This window comes from Narcine bancroftii, chromosome 13 (genome assembly GCF_036971445.1).
Source record: "Narcine bancroftii isolate sNarBan1 chromosome 13, sNarBan1.hap1, whole genome shotgun sequence".
Taxonomy (NCBI): domain Eukaryota; kingdom Metazoa; phylum Chordata; class Chondrichthyes; order Torpediniformes; family Narcinidae; genus Narcine; species Narcine bancroftii.
The window spans coordinates 55,327,464-55,349,734 of NC_091481.1; the positions used below are offsets into that span (position 1 = coordinate 55,327,464).

The following is a 22,271-nucleotide window of genomic DNA, read 5'->3' on the forward strand; positions in this document are numbered from 1 at the left end:
CGAAAAAGGCAAAAGTACCATTCAGCATTTGTTTTGCAACGAGCTATTATAGAGGCAGCGCGAGTGACGGCACCAAGCTCCTTCCACGCGAGCTTCACTCAGCATCAAGCTTCGAACTGCATCTGAGAGCATCTGTGCCTTATCTCGGTTTGTTTTGTGCACCCTTCATCAAGATGTGTTCAAAGTTATCGGAAGAGAGCTCGTAAGGGTGTGACGCTTAGCGTAAAACTACGCGTTTCGATCGTGCTGAATGAAATAAAGACATTGTGCTTGTGTTGAACGTTAGGCAATATTTGGTAGAATTTAGTAGGTTTTTTGGGTCTGGGAACGCTCATAAATGTCTCCCCATATAAATTAATGGTAAACGCTTCTTCGCTTTACGCCATTTCGGCTTACCAATGGCTTCGTAGGAACGCTCTACTTTTGGATAGTGGGTAAACCTGTACCTGCATTGGAAACAGTCCACAAAATTAACACAATTAACTGGGATAATTCTTGGAATGAGAGATTTGTATTTTCATGAACATCTGAAACGTTTAGATGTGTATTCACTGGAGTTTAGAAGAATGAAGGGTAATCCCATTGAAATATAGGATTCTAAGGTTGGGGGGGGGAGTACCTAGCAATGTGAATGTCAAGCTGTTTCTACTTAGTGTGAAAGGCCCACTCGAGTGGACATAGTTATAAAATAACGGGGTGGCCGTTTAAAACTAAGGTGTGTAGGAATTTCTTCTTGAAGTGGGTCTTTGGAATTTCTCCGGAGTTCTCGACCTCAGGAGGCAAAATAACTGGAGGGAGGAGCTGGGAGTACCAAACAAGGTTTGAGCCCCGGGGAAGGTCAGCCATTAACATTAACAACGCCTTTACAGTGCCGGCAATGCCGACTGGACCTGGGTTCGAATCCCGTGCTGTCTGTTTGTACATTTTCCCCATATCTGTGTGGGTTTCCTGGGAGGGGGGAGAGCTCTGGTTTCCTCCCACCCGTCAAAATATACCGGGGTTAATGGGGTGTAAATTGGGCGGCATGGGATAGGGCTGAATTGGCCCGGTGTATGGAGGGTCTGGATGGCCAGCTTCTGCTTTCCTCTCTTCTTAGGTAGTTAAGGATTTAGTTCTTAGGCAAAGACTCTTCCACCTGCAATATTCACTCTGCTCTAAAACGCAAAAGTCTTTGGATACTGTGAATTAAGTAAAAACCCACTGAAATGCTGGAGGGAATCAGCCAATCTCGCAGCATTTGTAATAGGTAAAGATCTATTACTGACGTTTCAGATCTGAGCCCTTCCTCAAGGGATAAGCATAGAAAAGGAAAGCATCAGATTAAAGACTGATCAGCCTAGGGAGGAGTCCAAACCAACAAAAGGTATTAATTGGATATGATAAGAGGAGAGATGAGAATTGAATTTGACTCTGTGAAAGGAGACAGAGGGAAATGCTGGGGGAAAGATAACAGGAGGAAGAAGAAGGGGTGAAGTGGGCGGGTTTAACATAAACTGGAGAAGTCGAGGCAACCCTCCAGGTTGGAGGGTGCCCAGGAGGAAGATGAAGTGATATTCCTCCTATTTGCGGGTAGTCTCAGTCCAGCAGTGCAAGAGACCATGGACCGACATGTCAGCAAGGGAATGGGATGAGGAACTGAAATGGGAGGCCATTGGGAGATCCACGCTATTACGGTGAACAGAGTTGAGGTGCTCAGCGAAGTGATCTCCCAGTCTGCGCTCAGCTTCTCCAGTGTAGAGGAGATCTTCGGATGCAGTAGGTGACCCCTACAGATTCACAAGTGAAATGTTGCCTCACTTGGAAGGTCTGTTTGGGGCCCCGGATAATGGCGAGGGAGGAGGTTTGGCCACAAGGGGAGCATCTCATCCTGTTGCGGGGATAAGGTGCCAAGGGGATTGGCGGAGGGGGAGGAGTGGATGAGAGAGTCGAAGAGGGAGCAGTCCCTGCGGAAGGTGGAAAGGGGAGGAGAGGGGAATATGTGTATAGTGGAAGGATCACGTAGTAGCTGGCAGAGGAGGATGTGCTGGATCGAGGGGATGGATGGGTGGTAGGTGAGGTCAAGAGGAATCCTGCCCTTGTTGCGCGTGGGGGCTGAGAGGACCAGGGCAGATGTGTGGGTAATAGAGGAGATGCGGGTGAAGGCCGAGTTGATGGTGATTAAACCTTTGCTTTAAACCTGAGATTGAAGTAAAACAATGCTGGAGAAACATAGCAGGTCAAAAATTATACATCATACCTTGATGAAGGGCTTAAGCCTGAAACGTTGGTGATGTATCTTTATCTTTGCTACATAAAGGACCTGCTGAGTTTCTCCAGCGTTGTATTTTTTGTTTTTACAGAACTTATTTTCACACTCTTTCTTTTCACAGATGCAGTCAGTCTTGCTTTGAGAGTTTCCAGCATTTTCTGTTTTGTTTTGGACTTCTCTCATCTGTAGTTTTTTAAAATTTCATGTAATGTTCATGAGAGCCCTTGGGCTTCAAAATTCACCATTTGTTTGAATTTCAGCTTGGTGCCAAATCCGATTGACTCTCGGCATCCATCCTGTCCACATGCAAGTTGCCAGTTGCAAGGCTAACACCCGTTAGAGTGGGCGATGCGACTCAGTACGCCACTAATGGTAGGCTGTGGCCATGTTATGAGATCAATAATTGGCATGACTAATTGTCTGCAGAAGAGCCCCTCCCCACCATATTCCAACACCCCAGACAACAACTTCCCTTTCAACTCCCTTCAGCACGAACATATAACATTATTGCACAATACAGGCCATTCAACCCATGATGTTATTGTGACCTATAGAAACCCATTCAACGATCTAAACCTTCCTCACCACCCCTCTATTTTCCTTACATCCATGTGCCTGTCTAAGAGTCTTTTAAATGCCCCTATTGTTACAGATTCTGCCACCACCCATGGCAATGCATTCCAGGCACCCACCACTCCCTGTGTAAAATCTTACCCCTAATATCTCTCCTCAATTTTCCTCCCTTCACTTTGTACAGATATCCCCCTGGTGTTTGCTACTCTCATGCCAGGAAAAAGGTGAAGCGTACGTCTCTCAGAATCTTGCTGACCTCATTTAAGTCACCTCTCGTCCTTCTCCTCTCCAAAGGGAAAAACCCCAGCTCTATTAACTTTGCCTCATAAGATGTATTCTCCACTCCAGGCGACAACATGGTAAATCCCCTCTTTACCCTCTGCAGAGCTTCCCCATCCTTCCATCCTTCCTGTGATGAGGTCACTCGAACTGAACACAATATTCCAAGTGTGGTCAAACCAGAGTTTTATTGACCTGCAATGAACTCAATGCCCAGAAGATCATCAGTCCGTCTTCCTCACCAGGACCCACAGCTAGCGCTCAGACTTCAATATCCCGAAGGCCAACATCCCTTCCACCAACATGCCAAACCCGCACAACCTTGGGCCAACATTCCCCACCCTTATTCATTCCACATTCCCCCCCACCCCCCCCCCCACCATGTGTCCAAGGCAAGTACTCGGTCTTTAACACCAATCTCTTATCTTCCTGCCTTATACAATCAAACCTCCCTGTACCCCAACACTTTTAAAAGAGAACAACTCTATGTTGATTCATTCCTACTCATGAGAGAGACGTTTCAAATATCCGAAGTGTTCCTAACACTGAGGCGCTCCAGTCCCCTATCCCACTCATTTCCCTATGTTAGGTGACCCCTGAGCAGTGCAGGGGTCCGTCACCCACCTGATGATGACGATGATCCCATCGAAAATATTATAAGGATTTCTCAGATAGCTGAAGAAACCAAATGCAGTGAGCTTGAGAATCATCTCCAGGGCAAACATGCTGGTGAAAACGATATTGCTAATCTCCAGGACATTTGTCAGCTCCTCTGGCTGGAAGAGAAGAATGGAAAGGACTGAATTAGACAGCTTGTCTAGGTCAGTAAGCTTCATTCGCCTTGTGAAGTTGTGGGATGAGGGTGATGTGATTTATCCCGGCCTTTGTGAAATGCTGTTAAAAAATGCTTTGAGTGCTTGGTGATGGAATACATTAAAGCACACCTCCCAGAGATGTTGGGCCCATCTCAGTTCACCTGCAGTAGAAATCGTGCTGCAGCCGACACCGTCCCTTCACTCCATCCCGGCCCACCTGGAGAACAACGCCTCATGCGCCAGGCTGCTGCTTATCAACTTCAGCTTGGCATTTAATCCCACTATATATAGCTTGAAATTGGCCATCAAAATATTCTTTATATTGTGTAAAAGGCCCACCTTGATCATGGTAAATCCCTCCTGCAGTGCTTCCCCGTCCTTCCTGTAATGAGGTCACTAGAACTGAACACAATATTCCAAGTGTGGTCAAACCAGAGTTTTATCGACCTGCAATGAACTCAATACCCCATAACCTAATGCCGAGAAGGTCATCAGCCCATCTTCCTCACCAGGACCCACAGCTAGCGCTCAGACTTCAATATCCCAAAGGCCAACATCCCTTCCACTGACACTCCAAACCCCCACAATCTTGCGCCAACATTCTCCACCCCTATTCATTCCTCCCCCCCCCCAGATTCCTCTTCTTCAGTTCACTCATCGGCTCTTCTCCAGAGCTGTGTTCCTGAGACTGATCTTCTCTCCCTCCTGCTGCCCCTTTAAATTCCTGTATCATCTTCTGTGCTCCCTTCTCCCCCTCCCCTCGGGTAGGTGGCCTACTCTCAGTCGATCCATCTTCGCTGGATCGACGAGTAGTGCCCCCCACTCCCCAGGGTTAAACATGCTTGTTGTGCACGTGCGCAGTGACTCCTCAGCTTCAGGAGGGGAGACCCGGGCGTCATCTTTCCCGGGGCTCCTCAACCCAGAGGGCAGCACTCTCGACAGCACTGCCGGCAGTCGTCGCTATTTACGGCGGGGGGGTGGGGGGAGAACTAATTGAAGTCGCAGGCTCCAGTTCACAGGTAGGCTGAATTTCTTCCAAACTTGTTGCTTGCTTTACAGTTGAGTTTTTTCATTGTTTGAGCTCTGGTTTTCTTCATAGCTGTAACTGATTACTTCTTAAATAACAGTTTAAGTACTTTGATGTATTTTTAGATTACTTCAACACGGGCTTTTATTCAAATCTATTGGGACCAATACTTCAGCACATCCCTCTCCTACACCATCATACCCCCCCCCTCCCCACCTTGGCATTTAATATGATCACCCCGCAGAGGGTGTCCTCGCTGGAGATCAACACTCCTCTCTGTAATTGGATCTTGGACATCCTGATGGAAAGACCACAGTCCCTCAGGGTTCTGAGCTCAGCCAGCTCCTGTTCACGCTACTGACCCACAGCTGCAGCGCCAGACCCAGCTCCAACAGTGTCATCAAGTTTGCAGACGGCACAACAGTCGTCGGCCTCATCAACAACAAGAGTGAGTCGCACCACAGAGAAGAGGTGAAAAATCCATGATATGGTGTGAGAGTCTCAACGTTGGACAAACCAAAGGAGATGATCTAAGAATGACCACCATCAACAACTCTGTAGTGGAGAGAGGGGAGAGCACCAAGTTCCTTGGAGTTCACTTAACTAGTGACCTATTGTGGACACTCAGCATCTCCTCACTTGTCAGGAAGATGAAACAGCGACTGCACTTCCTGAGAAGACTGAAGCGGCAAGGCTACCGGCCACCATCACTTCAACCTTCTATCGAGAGCATCCTGGCCGGCTGCATCACAGTGCGGTACGGTTGCTGCAGAGGAATGGATTGAGATCAATCCATAAGAGTGGCAGATAGGATAATTGGAGTCTCCCTCACCACCGCCCCCCCCCCATCAATGTGATCTACCAAGATCATTGTCTGAAGACCCCTTTCATCCCATACACAGTGTCTTTCAGCTGATCCCGTCGGGGAAGAGATCCAGGAGGATCAGAGCCAGCACCACCCGACTGAGGAACAGTTTCTTCCCACGGGCAGCGAAAATGCTGAACGACCAAAGGAACTGCTCACACTAACCCTCAAAGGCTCTCATATTCACAAAGCAATAGTTATTTATTTATTTATTGTATATTTGTGCATGTGCATTGTTTGTCTGTATGTGTATGTCTGGTTGTATGTCTATATGTTTTGCACCAAGGACCAGAGAATGCTGTTTTGTTGGGTTGTACTTGTATAATCAGATGACAATAAACTTGACTTGTATTTGGATGTTTGCCTTGTCACCCAAATACCACAATTGTCTTATACCCCCAGTACGTTTTGAAAGGTGGCAGGAAACTGGAGGCCCTGGAGAAAACGCCCGCAGTAACAAGGAGCACGTACAAACTCCTTACAATCAGTGCAGGATCCGAACCAGGGTTCTGGCCCTGAAACAAGCATGTGTTAACTGCTACGCTAACTGTCCTGCCCCTATATAAGGAGAGGCTAGATAGACTGGGACTTCTCTCCCTGGAGCGTAGGAGGTGAAGGGGGGTACTTTGAGGAGGTAAATAAGATCATCAAGGGCACGGATAAAGTAAATATTAATCGTCTTACAGTGAGAGGGGCAAGATTTAGAAGGAACCTGCGGGACACCCTTTTTACACACAAGAGGGTGGCAGGTAGGTGGAAAGAGCTGCCAGAGCTGGCAGATATAACGGCAGCAGAGAAGCGGTTACCTCACCAGCGATCAGGACCGGGGTTCGAATCCCACGCTGTCCGTAAGGAGTTTGTACGTTCTCCCCATGGGTTTTCTCCGGGGGCTCCGGTTTCCTCTCACCATTCCAAAACGTACTGGGCGGGGGGGTGGGGGGGGGGGGGCATTTATGTCTGAACATAATGTTTTTTTTTAAAAAGGTGCAATGTTCAAAAAAAAACATTTGAACAGTTGCAACGATGAGGTGGATATGAGGGAAGTACAGGCAAATGGGACTTGCCAAGGTGGTCGTGAATCAGTTTGGCTGAAACGCCTCTTTCTATACTGTGAATGTCCTCAACGTGGGCGTGGAGCAAGTAAAAAAGTAGGTAAGAATGGAGTCATGCTGCCTGCCTGCATCAGACCCTGGCTCTCTCCTGTTTCTAAAACAATGTTGATTCTTCTGCAAGGAGATCAAACTCACTTATAGTTAGAGCCTTGTGTTTTCCTACGATCAATAATAATTTGCTACGATCATCTATGATTCATGATACATTAAAGCTGTTGTCATAGGAATTGAAATGGAACATTAATCCATTCTTTCCAAATTCAATTCTTATTTCACAGGTACAGAGGTAGCAGGTCAAGTTGCTGTCAAGTTCGCTCAACAGTGATTGTTGCAATGCTATTATTTTTAAACAAACTTATTTTATGCAGCTCAAAAGCCCAACTCTCTCTCAAGTGCCAGCTAACATAGGGAAGATGAAACTCGGCCATATAAGGGAATTCTAGTGACCTATCATGAAGTCTCAACATCTCCTCACTTGCCAGAAAGATGCAACAGCAACGTCTTGACAAGATTGAGGTGGGCGATCTACCGACCACCATTATGTCAACCTTCTATAGGGGCTCTATCTAGAACGTCCTGGCCAGCTGTATCTCAATGTGGCACGGTGAAATGAATTGGAGGTCAATCTGCAGGACCACAAGAAAGGCCGAGAGGATCACTGGAATTTCCCTCCCCCTCATCTACTGGGATTGTTGTCTGAAGAGGGTGTGCAAAAATCATTCACCTTTCCACCCTGCCCATGACCTCTCTCAGCTGCTCTCATCAGGAGGATCAAAGCCAGCACCGCCAGGCGGAGGAACAGCGTCTTCCCTTGGGCAGTGAGAAGGATGAACGACTAAAGGAACTGCTCACACTGACCACCCAAGACTCTCATATTCACAAAACAAATTTTATTTACGTATGTATGTATGTGTGTGTGTGTGTGTGTGTGTGTGTGTGTGTGTGTGTGTGTGTGTGTGTGTGTGTGTATGTGTGTGTGTATATGTATATATATATATATATATATATAGGTCATGCCTAGCGCGGAATGTCACACTGACCACCGGCTGGTTCGCTGCAAGCTCATCCTTCACTTCAAACCAAAGCCCAGGAACAATAAAGCCCCCAGAAAGAGGTTCAATGTTGGAAACCTGCAGTCAGACGAAGCGAGAGGAAACTTCCAGGCAAACCTCAAAGCAAAGCTCGACGATGCAACCCGCCTCACGGACCCGTCCCCTGAAACCCTCTGGGATCAGTTGAAGACTACCATACTGCAATCCACTGAAGAGGTACTGGGCTTCTCCTCCAGGAAAAACAAGGACTGGTTTGACGAAAACAGCCAGGAAATCCAGGAGCTGCTGGCAAAGAAGCGAGCTGCCCACCAGGCTCACCTTACAAAGCCGTCCTGTCCAGAGAAGAAACAAGCCTTCCGTCGCGCATGCAGCCGTCTTCAGCGCAAACTCCGGGAGATCCAAAATGAGTGGTGGACTAGCCTCGCCAAACAAACCCAGCTCAGCGCGGACATTGGCGACTTCAGGGGTTTCTACGAGGCTCTAAAGGCTGTGTACGGTCCCTCACCCCAAGTCCAAAGCCCGCTGCGCAGCTCAGACGGCAAAGTCCTCCTCAGCGACAAGATCTCCATCCTCAACCGATGGTCAGAACACTTCCAATCTCTTTTCAGTGCCAACCGCTCAGTCCAAGATTCCGCCCTGCTCCAGCTCCCTCAACAGCCCCTAAGGCTAGAGCTGGATGAGGCTCCCACCCTGGATGAGACATATAAGGCAATCGAACAACTGAAAAGTGGCAAAGCAGCAGGTATGGATGGAATCCCCCCAGAAGTCTGGAAGGCTGGCGGCAAAACTCTGCATGCCAAACTGCATGAGTTTTTCAAGCTTTGTTGGGACCAAGGTAAACTGCCTCAGGATCTTCGTGATGCCACCATCATCACCCTGTACAAAAACAAAGGCGAGAAATCAGACTGCTCAAACTACAGGGGAATCACGTTGCTCTCCATTGCAGGCAAAATCTTCGCTAGGATTCTACTAAATAGAATAATACCTAGTGTCGCCGAGAATATTCTCCCAGAATCACAGTGCGGCTTTCGCGCAAACAGAGGAACTACTAACATGGTCTTTGCCCTCAGACAGCTCCAAGAAAAATGCAGAGAACAAAACAAAGGACTCTACATCACCTTTGTTGACCTCACCAAAGCCTTCGACACCGTGAGCAGGAAAGGGCTTTGGCAAATACTAGAGCGCATCGGATGTCCCCCAAAGTTCCTCAACATGATTATCCAACTGCACGAAAACCAACAAGGTCGGGTCAGATACAGCAATGAGCTCTCTGAACCCTTCTCCATTAACAATGGCGTGAAGCAAGGCTGTGTTCTGGCACCAACCCTCTTTTCAATCTTCTTCAGCATGATGCTGAACCAAGCCATGAAAGACCCCAACAATGAAGACGCTGTTTACATCCGGTACCGCACGGATGGCAGTCTCTTCAATCTGAGGCGCCTGCAAGCTCACACCAAGACACAAGAGAAACTGGTCCGTGAACTACTCTTTGCAGACGATGCCGCTTTAGTTGCCCATTCAGAGCCAGCTCTTCAGCGCTTGACGTCCTGCTTTGCGGAAACTGCCAAAATGTTTGGCCTGGAAGTCAGCCTGAAGAAAACTGAGGTCCTCCATCAGCCAGCTCCCCACCATGATTACCAGCCCCCCCACATCTCCATCGGGCACACAAAACTCAAAACGGTCAACCAGTTTACCTATCTCGGCTGCACCATTTCATCAGATGCAAGGATCGACAATGAGATAGACAACAGACTCGCCAAGGCAAATAGCGCCTTTGGAAGACTACACAAAAGAGTCTGGAAAAACAACCAACTGAAAAACCTCACAAAGATAAGCGTATACAGAGCCGTTGTCATACCCACACTCCTGTTCGGCTCCGAATCATGGGTCCTCTACCGGCACCACCTACGGCTCCTAGAACGCTTCCACCAGCGTTGTCTCCGCTCCATCCTCAACATCCATTGGAGCGCTTACATCCCTAACGTCGAAGTACTCGAGATGGCAGAGGTCGACAGCATCGAGTCCACGCTGCTGAAGATCCAGCTGCGCTGGATGGGTCACGTCTCCAGAATGGAGGACCATCGCCTTCCCAAGATCGTGTTATATGGCGAGCTCTCCACTGGCCACCGTGACAGAGGTGCACCAAAGAAAAGGTACAAGGACTGCCTAAAGAAATCTCTTGGTGCCTGCCACATTGACCACCGCCAGTGGGCTGATATCGCCTCAAACCGTGCATCTTGGCGCCTCACAGTTTGGCGGGCAGCAACCTCCTTTGAAGAAGACCGCAGAGCCTACCTCACTGACAAAAGGCAAAGGAGGAAAAACCCAACACCCAACCCCAACCAACAAATTTTCCCCTGCAACCGCTGCAATCGTGTCTGCCTGTCCCGCATCGGACTTGTCAGCCACAAACGAGCCTGCAGCTGACGTGGACTTTTTACCCCCTCCATAAATCTTCGTCCGCGAAGCCAAGCCAAAGAAAGATATATATATATATATATATATATATAATGTATATAGGTTCTCAACCTTTCTTTTTCCACTCACATACCACTTTAAGTATTCCTATGCCATAGATGTTCTGTGATTAGTAAGTAGAAAGAAAAAGTTTAAAAATCACTGTTTTAATCGTCCCTCATTGACTCGTTATGTGCGTGGTTTCAGAACTCCAAAGGAAATGGGCAAATGACAATTTTTCTCAAGCAAAATATTTAGTCATTGGGTCCAGAGCAGTGATTCTCAACCTTCCCTTCCCACTCACATCCCACCTTAAGCAATCCCTTACTAATTACAGATCACCGATGGCATAGGGATGACTTAAAGTGGGATGAGAGTGGAAAGAAAAAGGTTGAAAACCACTGATATATATATGAATACTTGTTTTGCTATGTAATTTTGTCTGTATGTGGATTATGTCAGAGAAATCTGTTTTGTCAAGTTGTATTTGTGCAATCAGATGACAATAAACTTGATTTGACTTGACAAGTGGAGACCAGACTTTGCTGCATGACATCGCACACAGACCACATACAGTCAACCACTCACAAACTACTGCAGCCTCACTGTAACAGAGAGGTACTCAAAGAGGTACAAATGAACATATTCTTGCCTTTAAGCTCTTCCAGACCCTTCAGTCGCTCCTATCTCCAACAATTCCGTAACTGACAGCTTTCCTCTGGAGTTCTATCCCCTAATCTCCACCTCCCCAACCCCCATAGGGTAGGGTGGGCTCACTCGACTGGGGATCTTGTCCTACTCCATGTTCATGATATTTAAAGCACCTAGATCATCTCACACTGCAAACAGATTCCAAGTCACAACTAGGTGACCAGCGCTTTAATTTCAATTCATGTCACCTTAATTTGTCGGTCATGCCATGTATTGCTCGGTAAAGATGAGGTAGCATTTCTCCAGGACCACGAAGCAGATGTACATAAATAGAAGTTCAAATATTAAGACATATACTATAAGAGTCATCTGTTCTGGGAATTCAGGAACCTGATGGCTTGGGAGAAAAAGCTGTTATCCAATCTGGACGCAAGGGCCCCAAGTGCTACGGTCCCTCCTACCAGACAGCAGAAGGGAGAACAGTTTGTGTGATGGGTGTGTGGAGTCCTTCACAATGTTTGATGCTTTCTGCCTGCATCGTGTGTTGTAGATGTCCGTCATGGTAGGAAGAGAGCCCCCAAGGATCTTTTTCCACTGATTTCACTATCCTCTGCAGGGCCTTACGGTCTGAGGGGGTACAGCCTCCAAACCGGGCAGTGATGCAGTTGCACAGGATGCTGTCGATACATCCTTAGTAGAATGTAGTGAGGATGGAGGGTGGAAGATGAACTTTCCTCAGCCTTCGCAGGAAGTAGAGGTGCTCCTTGGCTATGGAGCTGGAGTTGGGAACCAGGTGAGATTCTTCACCAAGTGCACACTGAGGAACTTGATACTCTTGACAACCTCAACGGTAGAGCCGTCAATAATGGTCAGCGGAGCATGACCACTCCCGCCCACCCCACCCACCCTGGGCCCTCCTGAAGTCAACAACCGTCTTTTGTATTATTAACGTTCAGATATAGGTTGTTGGCTCTGCACCAGTCCGTTAACAACTGCATCTCATCTCTGAACGCCGACTCCCTGTTCATACTGATCAGGTCTACCACGGTCTTGATGATGTGGTTCGAGTGGTGCTTTGCGGCACAGTCATGGGACAGCAGAGTCACCCTCATAAGCCCAGTGACTATTTGGCACTTGGCAAATCTATTCAACAATGAAGAAGGACAATAGAAGTGACGAAGGAACGGCACAAACACGGGATGTTGCGATGATGTGCCCAAAAGAAATGGCCAGTTCACGTTCTTATGCCAGGTTCAGAGAGGAATTTTAAGGCAGCCCCTTAATCTGTTAATATGTGTCTGAACAATAGCTCATTTTAATTTGCATTTGCAACATTTAGAGGCAAAGCTTCAAACTCACACTGTTAAAAATATACATAGATGATAAAAATATTTTCCAACCTTATCACCCTATTTGAGAATCCATTCATTAACTCACCAATGGTTGTTGACAGCCTTTTATGCCATCATATCATGAGATTTATTTTTGTGTATGTTTTTGTTATTCAAATGTAATTATGTATGCTAATAAACCTTCTCCAACCAAACATTAGTTCATTATTAAAAACCTCCTTGACAACAGGACATTTCCTCCTCTTCAACCCTTGTCTCTCTATGCAGCTGGGAGAATGTCAAAATTTTAACAGAATTCGAGAGTAAATTATCTGGTGCTCTGCATCAGTCTCCATTCTCCTGAAAAGCTCATCAAATTCTCATAAAATGCTGATTAACTGAACAAAGATGTTGGCTGCTTCACTTTGAATGAATAATCGCGAGCATAAATTGTTAAAAATCCTTTCATTTGCTTGGCTCCTTCGGGGAAGACAGACCCTCTCCTGAGCTGAGTTGGTTTTGCTCGTGAACAAGGCCACGAGGAAAGACCTGAACTTTGCAAAAACAAGGAAAAAGCAAGAAACATTCAGCAAATTAACCAATTACAAGGATTCATGCCTTCACGTTCCAAACTCTGGAATTTTCTCCTTGATCCATTTCTGCTCCTTTTTCGACCCTTTGTCCTTGGCCGTGATTTTGATTGTCCATGACAATCTGTGACTTAATTCTTTGGCTTGGCTTCGCGGACGAAGATTTATGGAGGGGGTAAAAAGTCCACGTCAGACTTAATATTATATAACAATATAACAATTACAGTATGGAAACAGGCCCTCTAGTCTGTACCGATTTAAGTAAACTCCACTAGTTCCACCTACCCGCTCCCTCCAACTCCTCACATCCATGCACTCATCCAACCCTCTTTTAAATGACAAAATTGACCCTGCTGCAACCACCTCTTCTGGAAGGTCATTCCACTCAGCCATCACTCTCTGAGTGAAGAAGCTTCCTCTCACGTTACTTCTAAAGTTCTGCCCCCCCAACCCTTAACTTATGATCCCTCGTTCCAATCTCACCTACCCTCAAGGGAAGAGACTATTTACATCTACTCTATCTATTCCCCTCATAATTTTATATGCCTCTATCAAATCCCCCTCAACCTTCTACGCTCTAATGAATAAAGACCCAGTCTACTCAATCTTTCTTTGTATTCTAGATGCTGCAATCCAGGCAACATTTTAGAAAATCTTCTCTGCACCCTCTCTACCTTATTGATATCCTTCCTATAATTTGGGGACTAGAACTGCACATAATATTCCAAACTTGGTCTCACCAATGCCTTGAACAATCTCAACATCACCTCCCAGCTCCTACATTCTGTCCTATGATTTATAAAAGGTAGCATACCAAAAGCCTTCATTACCACATTACTACATGAGAATCCAAAGAAAGATGAACCATTACTCCAAGATCTCTCTGTTCCTCTGTATTCAATCTGTACCTGACGATGGTTCCATGATACAACCTGAAGGGTCAGTGTGTAGAGCATCCATTCTTAACAGGGGCCCCATGCCTCCCCCCCCACTGTGGGGGACAAGAGGGGAGGGTGGGTGTCTAATGGAAATCTTTGCAGATAATACCAAGGTGTTGAAGACTGTCGTAGATTACAATAGGATGCAGAGTTGGGCAGAAAAATGACAGATGGAGTTCAATCTGGATAAGTGTGAGATGATGCACTTTGGAAGGTCAAATATGAAGGCAGAGGACATGATTAATGTTAGGATACTTAACAGGGTGGAATAACAGAGGGATTTCAGGGTCCAAATCTATACCTCTCACAATGCTGCCACTTAGGTTGATAGAATAGATAAGGTGGCCTGGGCTTCATTTGTCGAGCAACTGAGTTCCAGAACCCTGGTAATGTTGCAGCTCTACAAATCTCTGGTGAGACCACATTTATTGTGTTCAGTTCTGGTCGCCTCATTACAGGAAGGATGTCGAAGTTATGGAAGGGAGATCTACCAGGATGTTGCCTGGATTGGGAAACATGTCTTTACAATGCAAGGTTAGCAGAGCTGGGGATTTGCTCTTTGGAGCAAAGAAGGACGAGAGGTGACTGAATAGACGTCTACAGGATTATGAGAGGCACGGATAAGATGGACTTTTTTTTCCCTAGGGCAGGTGTAGCAAACACCAGAGAACATCTGTACAAAGTGAAGAGAAGAAAGTTTAGGGGAGACATCAGGTGTAAGAAAAATAGAGTGTTATGAGGTAGGCAGAGTTTAGTTTTTTTTGGTATACATAGGTATAAATTTGGAGTCACCCCTCAATTTGGTGGCCAACATCAAGCAGTGTGACAACTGTACTCCACCATCACAGCCTACAAATGGATAAGGCTCCCAAACCATCTGACTGACTCGGTCTCTTTGCCACGGAGGCAAACAAGTAAATAGGAACTAGCTTTTCCATTTTCAAACTAATCCAAACCATCGCCCATACAGTTCAGGCGCAAAAAATGAAGGGGGTGCTCTGCCAAGTATTGAACCCTCAATGAACATCAAATCAGGGAGGGTTCTGTAATTATTAACTCATGGGCGTCCACAAGAGTTTACTGGAAGCATCTTGTGAAGGCACTTCAAAAACTATTTCATCTGTTGTTAAGTGCACGGAGACATCCTGAAGCAATGTAAAATATGTAATCAATAGACAAACGTGAAATGTGACTCTGGAACAGAGCCAGAATTGGAGAAAGAACTGAAGAATCCTTTGAAACTTATCTCACTCGCCCAGGTTACAGTGGTTTACAAATGACTGCTTTGAAATTTGCCTTTTTTTCAGGGAATGTGCATTACATTACACTTGGTTCCCAGACTTAAGGATTTATTTACCTATAGAAATAGAGGCAGAATGCGGCCACTATTCTGCTCTCCAATAAAATCATGGCTGATATAGGAGAAAGTGAGAAATAGAAGCAGGAGGCAGACACATGGCTCCTCATGCCTGCTCCGCCATTTGATAATCCGGCTGTGGATTCAATATCGGTCTATTCTCCAGAATTACAAGATCACGAGATTTAGAAGCGGAAGCCCATCGATCTGCTCCGGTATTCTAACGTGAGCTGATCCATCCTCCCACGCAGCCCCACTCTTAACCCTTGATGCCCTGACTAATTAAATTCCTGCCAATCCCTGCCTTAAATACACCCTCTTTTCCACAGCTGACCGTGCAACAGATTCCGACAGACTCAGGAGCCCTCTGACTTTTTCTGTGTCTTTGTTTTAAATTGACGCCCGTTTATGCTCAAGTTTTGCCCTCTTGTCCTAGACTCCCTTATCATTGTAAAAGCCTTGCCACATCTACTCTGTTGTGGCCTTTCAGCATGCAAAATGTCAATCTGAACTACCCCCTCATCCTTTGTTACATTAACGAGTACAGTCCAAGAGCCAACAATCATTCCTCAGATGCAAACCCTTTCATTCCTGGTGTCATTCTTCTCTGAATCCTCTCCAAGGTTGTCTTTTCTCAAATAATGTGCCCCAAACCGTACACAGTACTCCAACTGAGGTCTCACCAGTGCCCTGTAGAGCCTCACCATTACGTCCCTGCTCTGGTATGCTATCCTCTAGAAATGAATGCCAACGTTGCATTCGCCTTCTTCACTAAAGGTAAAGATTCCATTATTGTAATACTACATTCAGAATGTAACATACGTTAAATTCTTTCATTTTCGTCGACTGTAAGGAAGATGGAGAGAGTTGCCCATTTGTCCAGCTCCCCTCACAGAAATGAGGCCCCAGCAAGGAACGAGCTTGCGACTCATGGTTTACATGCTTTCACTGACTCAACCTGGAGGTTAAAATTTAAGGTCTCCTGCATAAGTCTCTTTGCATCTCCAAATTCTGAATTTTATCTCCATTTACATAATAGTCTGTCCATCTATTTCTTCTACCAAAGAGCAGGGCTGTACATTCCTTTCCCCATTCTCCTAATCTATCCAAGACTCTCTACATCCTCAGCATTAGATTTCAGATTTATTGTCAGAGTATATACATGACATCATATACAACCCTGAGATTCCTTTTCCTGTGGGCGCAGGAATGTAAATCAACAGACTGTGCAATTCAGACAGAAAAAAAAATCAATTAAGTGTACAAGTTAGAGTCCTGAAATGAGTCCCTGATTGAGTTTGTTGTTGAGGAGTTTGATGGTGGGGGGGCGGTGGGGGGGGAGCAGCTGTTCCTGAACCTGGTGGTGTGAGTCTTGTGGCACCGATACCCTTTCCTGTTGGCAGCAGCGAGAACAGAGCGTGTGCTGGGGTGGTGTGCATCCTTGATGATCGCTGCTGCTCTCCGATGGCAGTGTCCCCTGTAGATTTTCTCAATGGTGGGGAGGAATTTGCCTGTGATGACATGGACTGTATCCACTACCTTTTGCAGGGCTTTATGCTCAGGGATATTGGGGCTCCTGTATCAGACCATGATGCAGCCGGTCAGCACACCTTCCACCACACCTCTGTAGAAATTTGCCAGGGTTCCCAATGTCGTGCTGAAACTCCGCAATCTCATGAGGAAATAGAAACGTTGACGTGCTTTTTTCATGAGTCATTAGTTTGTTGGGTCCAGAGAGTGACACTCAAGAAGTTAAATGTGCTCACCCTCTCCCCCTCTGATCCCCCAGTGATCACTGGATCATCCGCCTTTGGTTTTCCCTTCCTGAAGTCAACATTCAGTTCCTTGGTTTTGCTGACATTAAGTGCGAGGTTGTTGTTGGTGCATCTTTCAGCCAAGTTTTCGAACTCCCTCCTGTACACTGACTCATTGTTGGCAAATTTGTACAGTCGTACTGAGCCACACAATCGTAGGTGTAAAGTGAGTAGAGTAGGGGGCTAAGAACACAGCCCTGCGGTGTTCTGGTACTGTGACGGAGATTGTGGAGGAGAAGTTCTTACCCATCTTCACTGAGTGTGATCTGGAGATGAGGAAATTCAAGATCCAATTACACAGTGGTGTGTTGAGACCCAGGTCTTGGAGTTTGCTGACCAGTTTTGAGGTGTTAAATGCCGAACTCTAGTTGATAAAGAGCATCCTGATGTATGCACCTTTGCTGTCCAGGTGTCCTTGGGCTTAGTGTAGAGCAAGTGTGACGGCGCCTCTTGCTACGATAAGTGAATCGAAACGCACTTAGTGACCGTATGTAAACAAATAAAGAACTGTGAACAGATAACAATTGTAAACAAACTGACTGTGCAATACAAAAAAAAATCAATAAAGTGCAAAGTAAGAGTCCTTAAAAAGTCCCTGCATTGAGGAGTCTGATGGTGGAGGGGTACCAGCTGTCCCTGAACCTGGGGGTGCGAGTATTGCAGCACTGATATCTCTTTCATTCATATACCATACAAAAAGAACTGGAGCCAACGCTGACCCCGGCAGATCACCACTGGTAACCGGTAGCCTACCAAAATAAGATCCCTTAGTCCCACTCTCTGTTTCCTGCCAATCAGCCAATTCTCAATTTCCCTCCAATGTGAGAATCTAAGTGAGTCTTAAATACTCTTAATGAGGAAGCCTTAGGAATTGTACTCTCTGGGCAAAGCAGTTTCTCCTCATATCCCATCATTCCCTAAAATTCTATCAATATCTGCCTTGAATATACTCAGTCATTACATTACCTCTCCATCTTGCAGAGAGGATTCCAGGCATTCGCCATACTCTGGATGAAGACATTTCCGTTCTGAAGGGCTGATCATTTAGTTTGAATTATTTAACATTTTGACATACCGCACGGCAACAGGCCCTTCCAGTCCATGTCACCCAAATACACCCATTAACCTACAAGGAGGGTGAGAGGAAACTTGAGAACCAGGAGAAAACCCATGTAGACTCGGGGTAGAACGTGGAAACTCCTTATAGACTGTGGTAGATGAAAACCCCGGTCGCCGGTGCTGTAATAGAGTTGTGCTAACTTCTAACCAAACTGTGCCACACACACCACCCCCCCACCCCCACCACCAGGTTCTCAACACCCAGGGGGAAACAGAGAACCTTCAAGCTCCTCCATAGATCCTAGCGTATAACATCATCTCGCACTGATTTGCAATAATGAAGGGCAGAAGGAAACGTTAAACAGTATAAAAGAGCTGTCTTCCTATTTATGGGTTTCACATGGCCACTGCTATAATTTCCCCTTGACAATCTTCACATTTACCTTCTGGAGTAGCTGCTCACACAGGAAGGATCTTTACACTAATCACCTGAGTTGCGGTATTCTCGTCAGCTGGTCGTGGGTCGACGCCAAGCGTGACGTAGACCCTGCATACGACGTACAGCACCACTGTGTCAGCATTGTCAGTGACGTCATTCATCTGCGTCCAAAGAAGACCTCTAGACAGAAGAGCCAAATGGATTCCGAGCTAAGATCATGTTAAAGTTGGCAGCAAGTATGTAGAGCATTACTTGAACCAACCTTAATTTCATGCGTTTCATGCAAGCGCAGTTAAAATCCCCACATTGCAGTGTTGTGAGCTGAACGCATCGTCACGCGTCATCATGCACGTTGTATTTGTTAGACCATTTTTGCGGACCACCAGCAATTCAGTTTAGACAGCAGGAAGTCCGCAGAATTGTCTAGGGCTGCCGCGGGAAAATATTCAGAACGGGAATTCGGGAATCCCAAACTTTTTATGCAGCCTACGTTGCGTGAATTCTGCGAAAATTTCCCATAGTGCAGCGGCTGTGTAAAAACTATATTAGCCTCACACCTTCCCCCCAATCCAACTAACTAACTGAAAAGCGACAATATTTTTTGACGACTGAGGTTGGGTGAGACAAGGACAGGGGTCAAGGGTGAAAAGTGAAATGTTAAAAGGGAATATTGGGGGGAGGGGGGAGGATTTCTTCACACAGTGAACCGTGAGAGTGTAGAATGGGCTGAAGTGATTAGTTTGGGCTCGTTTGAGCTTGAAGAAAAATTTGGATCGGAATGTGGAAGGTCACTGGGATGAGGGAGAATAGTTCAGCATGGGCGAGATAGCCTGATTCTGCACTGTAGAGTTTTCTGGTTACCGTGGTACATGTGTTGAGGGGATTTCACATGGAGGAGCAGCAAAGGAAGTGACGTGAGAAAAAGGCACTCATAATATTTGCAAGATCTCAAGGTGTTGAATAACATTTCCACGGTGGCCCAGAACTTCCTGACACGTTGCCCGACAACGAGAGTGCGGCAGACGGAAAGAGAAAAGAATCGCTGAAGCAATACAATCAACATTATAGTTCCACATTGTTCAGCTTACACATTGGTCTCAACCACAAACTCAATCTGGGACTCATTTAAGGACTCTTGCTTCTGCACTTTGCTTTCTCTCTGTATTGCACAGTCAGTGTGTTTACATTTCTTTATTTGTTTCCATGTGTACGTTGTGTTCTGCTTTTTTGCACTGCCAATAAAAGTGGTAATTCTGTCTCACCCTCAGGAAAAGGAATTCAGGGTTGTATGTGTTGTCATGAATCGACTCCAACAATAGATCTGAAATTTGGGCTGCAGACTGCCCAGGAAGAATATGATGAGTTGTTCCTCATTCTGGCAGTGGAGAAGGCCCACAACAGACCCATTGGGGAGAGAATGGAAGTTGAAATCACATTCAACTGGGAACTCAATTTAACGAGTGTGAACAGAAGGTAGATGTTCTACAGAATAGTCCCCAAGTCTAGCTTGAGTCTCACCGAGGCAGGAGTTGTCGCACCGGGAGCACTGAATGCATCGGATAAAGTTAGAGGAGGTGGACTAGTTGGATTTCCTTCCCACAAATTCATGATGGACTCGAACGACGGAACAGCTTCTCTTCCACTCTAACCATTCTGTGATCCTGTAAACAAATACTTGGCCATTTGTGGGATATGGCAAAATGTCAGAGGAGCATGATCCAGTCCTCATCAAGGGCTCAGTTGTGGAGAGGGTCAAGAATTTCAACACCTCCGAGGACCTGTCCTGGAGCCTCCATGTTGATGCAATCACAAAGAAGGCTCGCCAGCAGCTATACTCTGTGAGGTGTCTGAGGAGATTTGGTATGCCACCGAAGACTCTTGAAAACTTCTGCAGGTGTACCATGGAGAGCATTCTGGCTGGTTGCATCACTGTCTGGTGTTGAGGCACCAACTCTCAGGACAAGAATAAACTGCAGAGGGTTATTAACTCGGCCTGCGACATCACAGGCACCAGACTTCACTCCATCGAGGACATTCTCATGAGGCGGTGTCTTAAAAAAGCAGCCTCAAAGACCCGCACCACCCAGGCCAGGCCCTCTTCACTCTGCTACCATCGGGGGGAAAAAGGTACAGGAGCCTAAAGACGAACTCTCAGCGGCACAAGGACAGCTTCTTCCCCACTGCCATCAGATTCCTGAATGACCAATGAACCAAAGACCCAGCCTCACTTTTTGTCCACTATTATTTTTAGTTTTGTTATAGTAATGTCGTAAGATGGTTATGATATGAATGTTTGCTCTATGTTTCTGTCACACAAATCCTGATTCTGAATCTGGCCCATGCTTCATTAACCAATGACCACTCGGTGATCCTGAAGTAATCTCACAGGTTGTTCACATCTGAGCAGTTCCCTAGCCATTAGGGGTTAGACACAGTTCAGAAATGAACAAAGGAAAGTGGCTTCGATTTCCCCTGCTCCTTTCCCTGGTTGGTTTGAGTGAGCAAAATACTAAAACAAACAAGAATAAATCCCCTCAAATGTCAAGGCCCCAAAAGACCTTTTGAAATTGCAATCTTTAGACTGCAAGTCATCAGCCATTCCTCCAACATTTACTGTGTGCTTTTACTTCAATCAACCACTGACCATTTCAGGACCTAAACGAAAGACACTTGAGACTGATGGGTTCTGCAGGTTCTCACTCCTTCCCTTACGGCATCCTGGTTCCAATTGGTCTCCCTCTGCTTACTCGCTCGCGGGTCAATGTCTGCTTCCAACTCCGCTACACTGAGAGGAAGGTTGGAGTTGAGGAAGACCGGTCCTTCACCAGCTCATTCATCGCTGAAGTTCTCCCTCCACACTTTCCTCAAGCCTGGTTACATTGCTTCATGTTTATCAATGTCTGTTGCTCTCTCCCCTCACCTTCACTACATGCTGAGCCTCACTGTCAGAATCTTGGTTCTATAATCCTCCTTCTTATAAGGTAAGATCAGCAGGAGCAGAAATAGGCCATTCAGCCCATTGAGTCTGCCCTGCCATTTAATCCCGAGCTGATCCAATCTCCCAATCCTCTGCACTGCCCGGCCTTCTCCTCATAACCTGGCTAATCTCTGCCTTCAATACACCCAATGACCCGGGTCTCCACAACCACCTGTGTCAGCAAATTCCACAGATTCACCACCCTCTGGCTGATGAAATTCCTACACATCTCTACTCTAAGCGGATGTCCTTCAATCCTGACATTGTGCCCTCTTGTCCTGGGCTCACTCATTCTCCTAAATTCCAACGAATACAGGCCAAGAGCTCTCAAACGCTCCCCGTATGATAACCCTCTCACTCTTGGAGTCATCCCTAGTGAACCTCCTTTGAACCCTCTCCAATGTCGGCACATTCTTTCTTAAATTTGGAGCCCTAAACCGCTCACAATCCTCCAAGTGAGGCCTCACCAGTGCCTTATAAACCCTCAGCATCACATCCCTACTCTTATATTTAATTCCTCTTGAAATGAACGCCAGCATCGCGTTTGCCTTCTTCACCACCAACTCAACCTGCAAGTTTACCTTCAGACTATCCTGCATGAGGTCCCCTTTTTAAAAAGAAATTACACATGCAGTACTGTAACAGGCCAATTCAGCCTTGCAAGTCTGTGCTACCCATTTACACCCC

General features: G+C 46.3%; 1 protein-coding gene across 1 annotated transcript in view; it reads right to left on the reverse strand.

Moving 5' to 3' along the window:
* The window catches only part of LOC138748557 (voltage-dependent T-type calcium channel subunit alpha-1I-like), a 283,178-nt gene that overhangs the window by 165,006 nt on the left and 95,901 nt on the right, over positions 1 to 22,271 (reverse strand). The window contains 1 exon segment of the mRNA XM_069908966.1: positions 3,725 to 3,876. Coding sequence (XP_069765067.1) covers positions 3,725 to 3,876 — 152 coding nt within the window.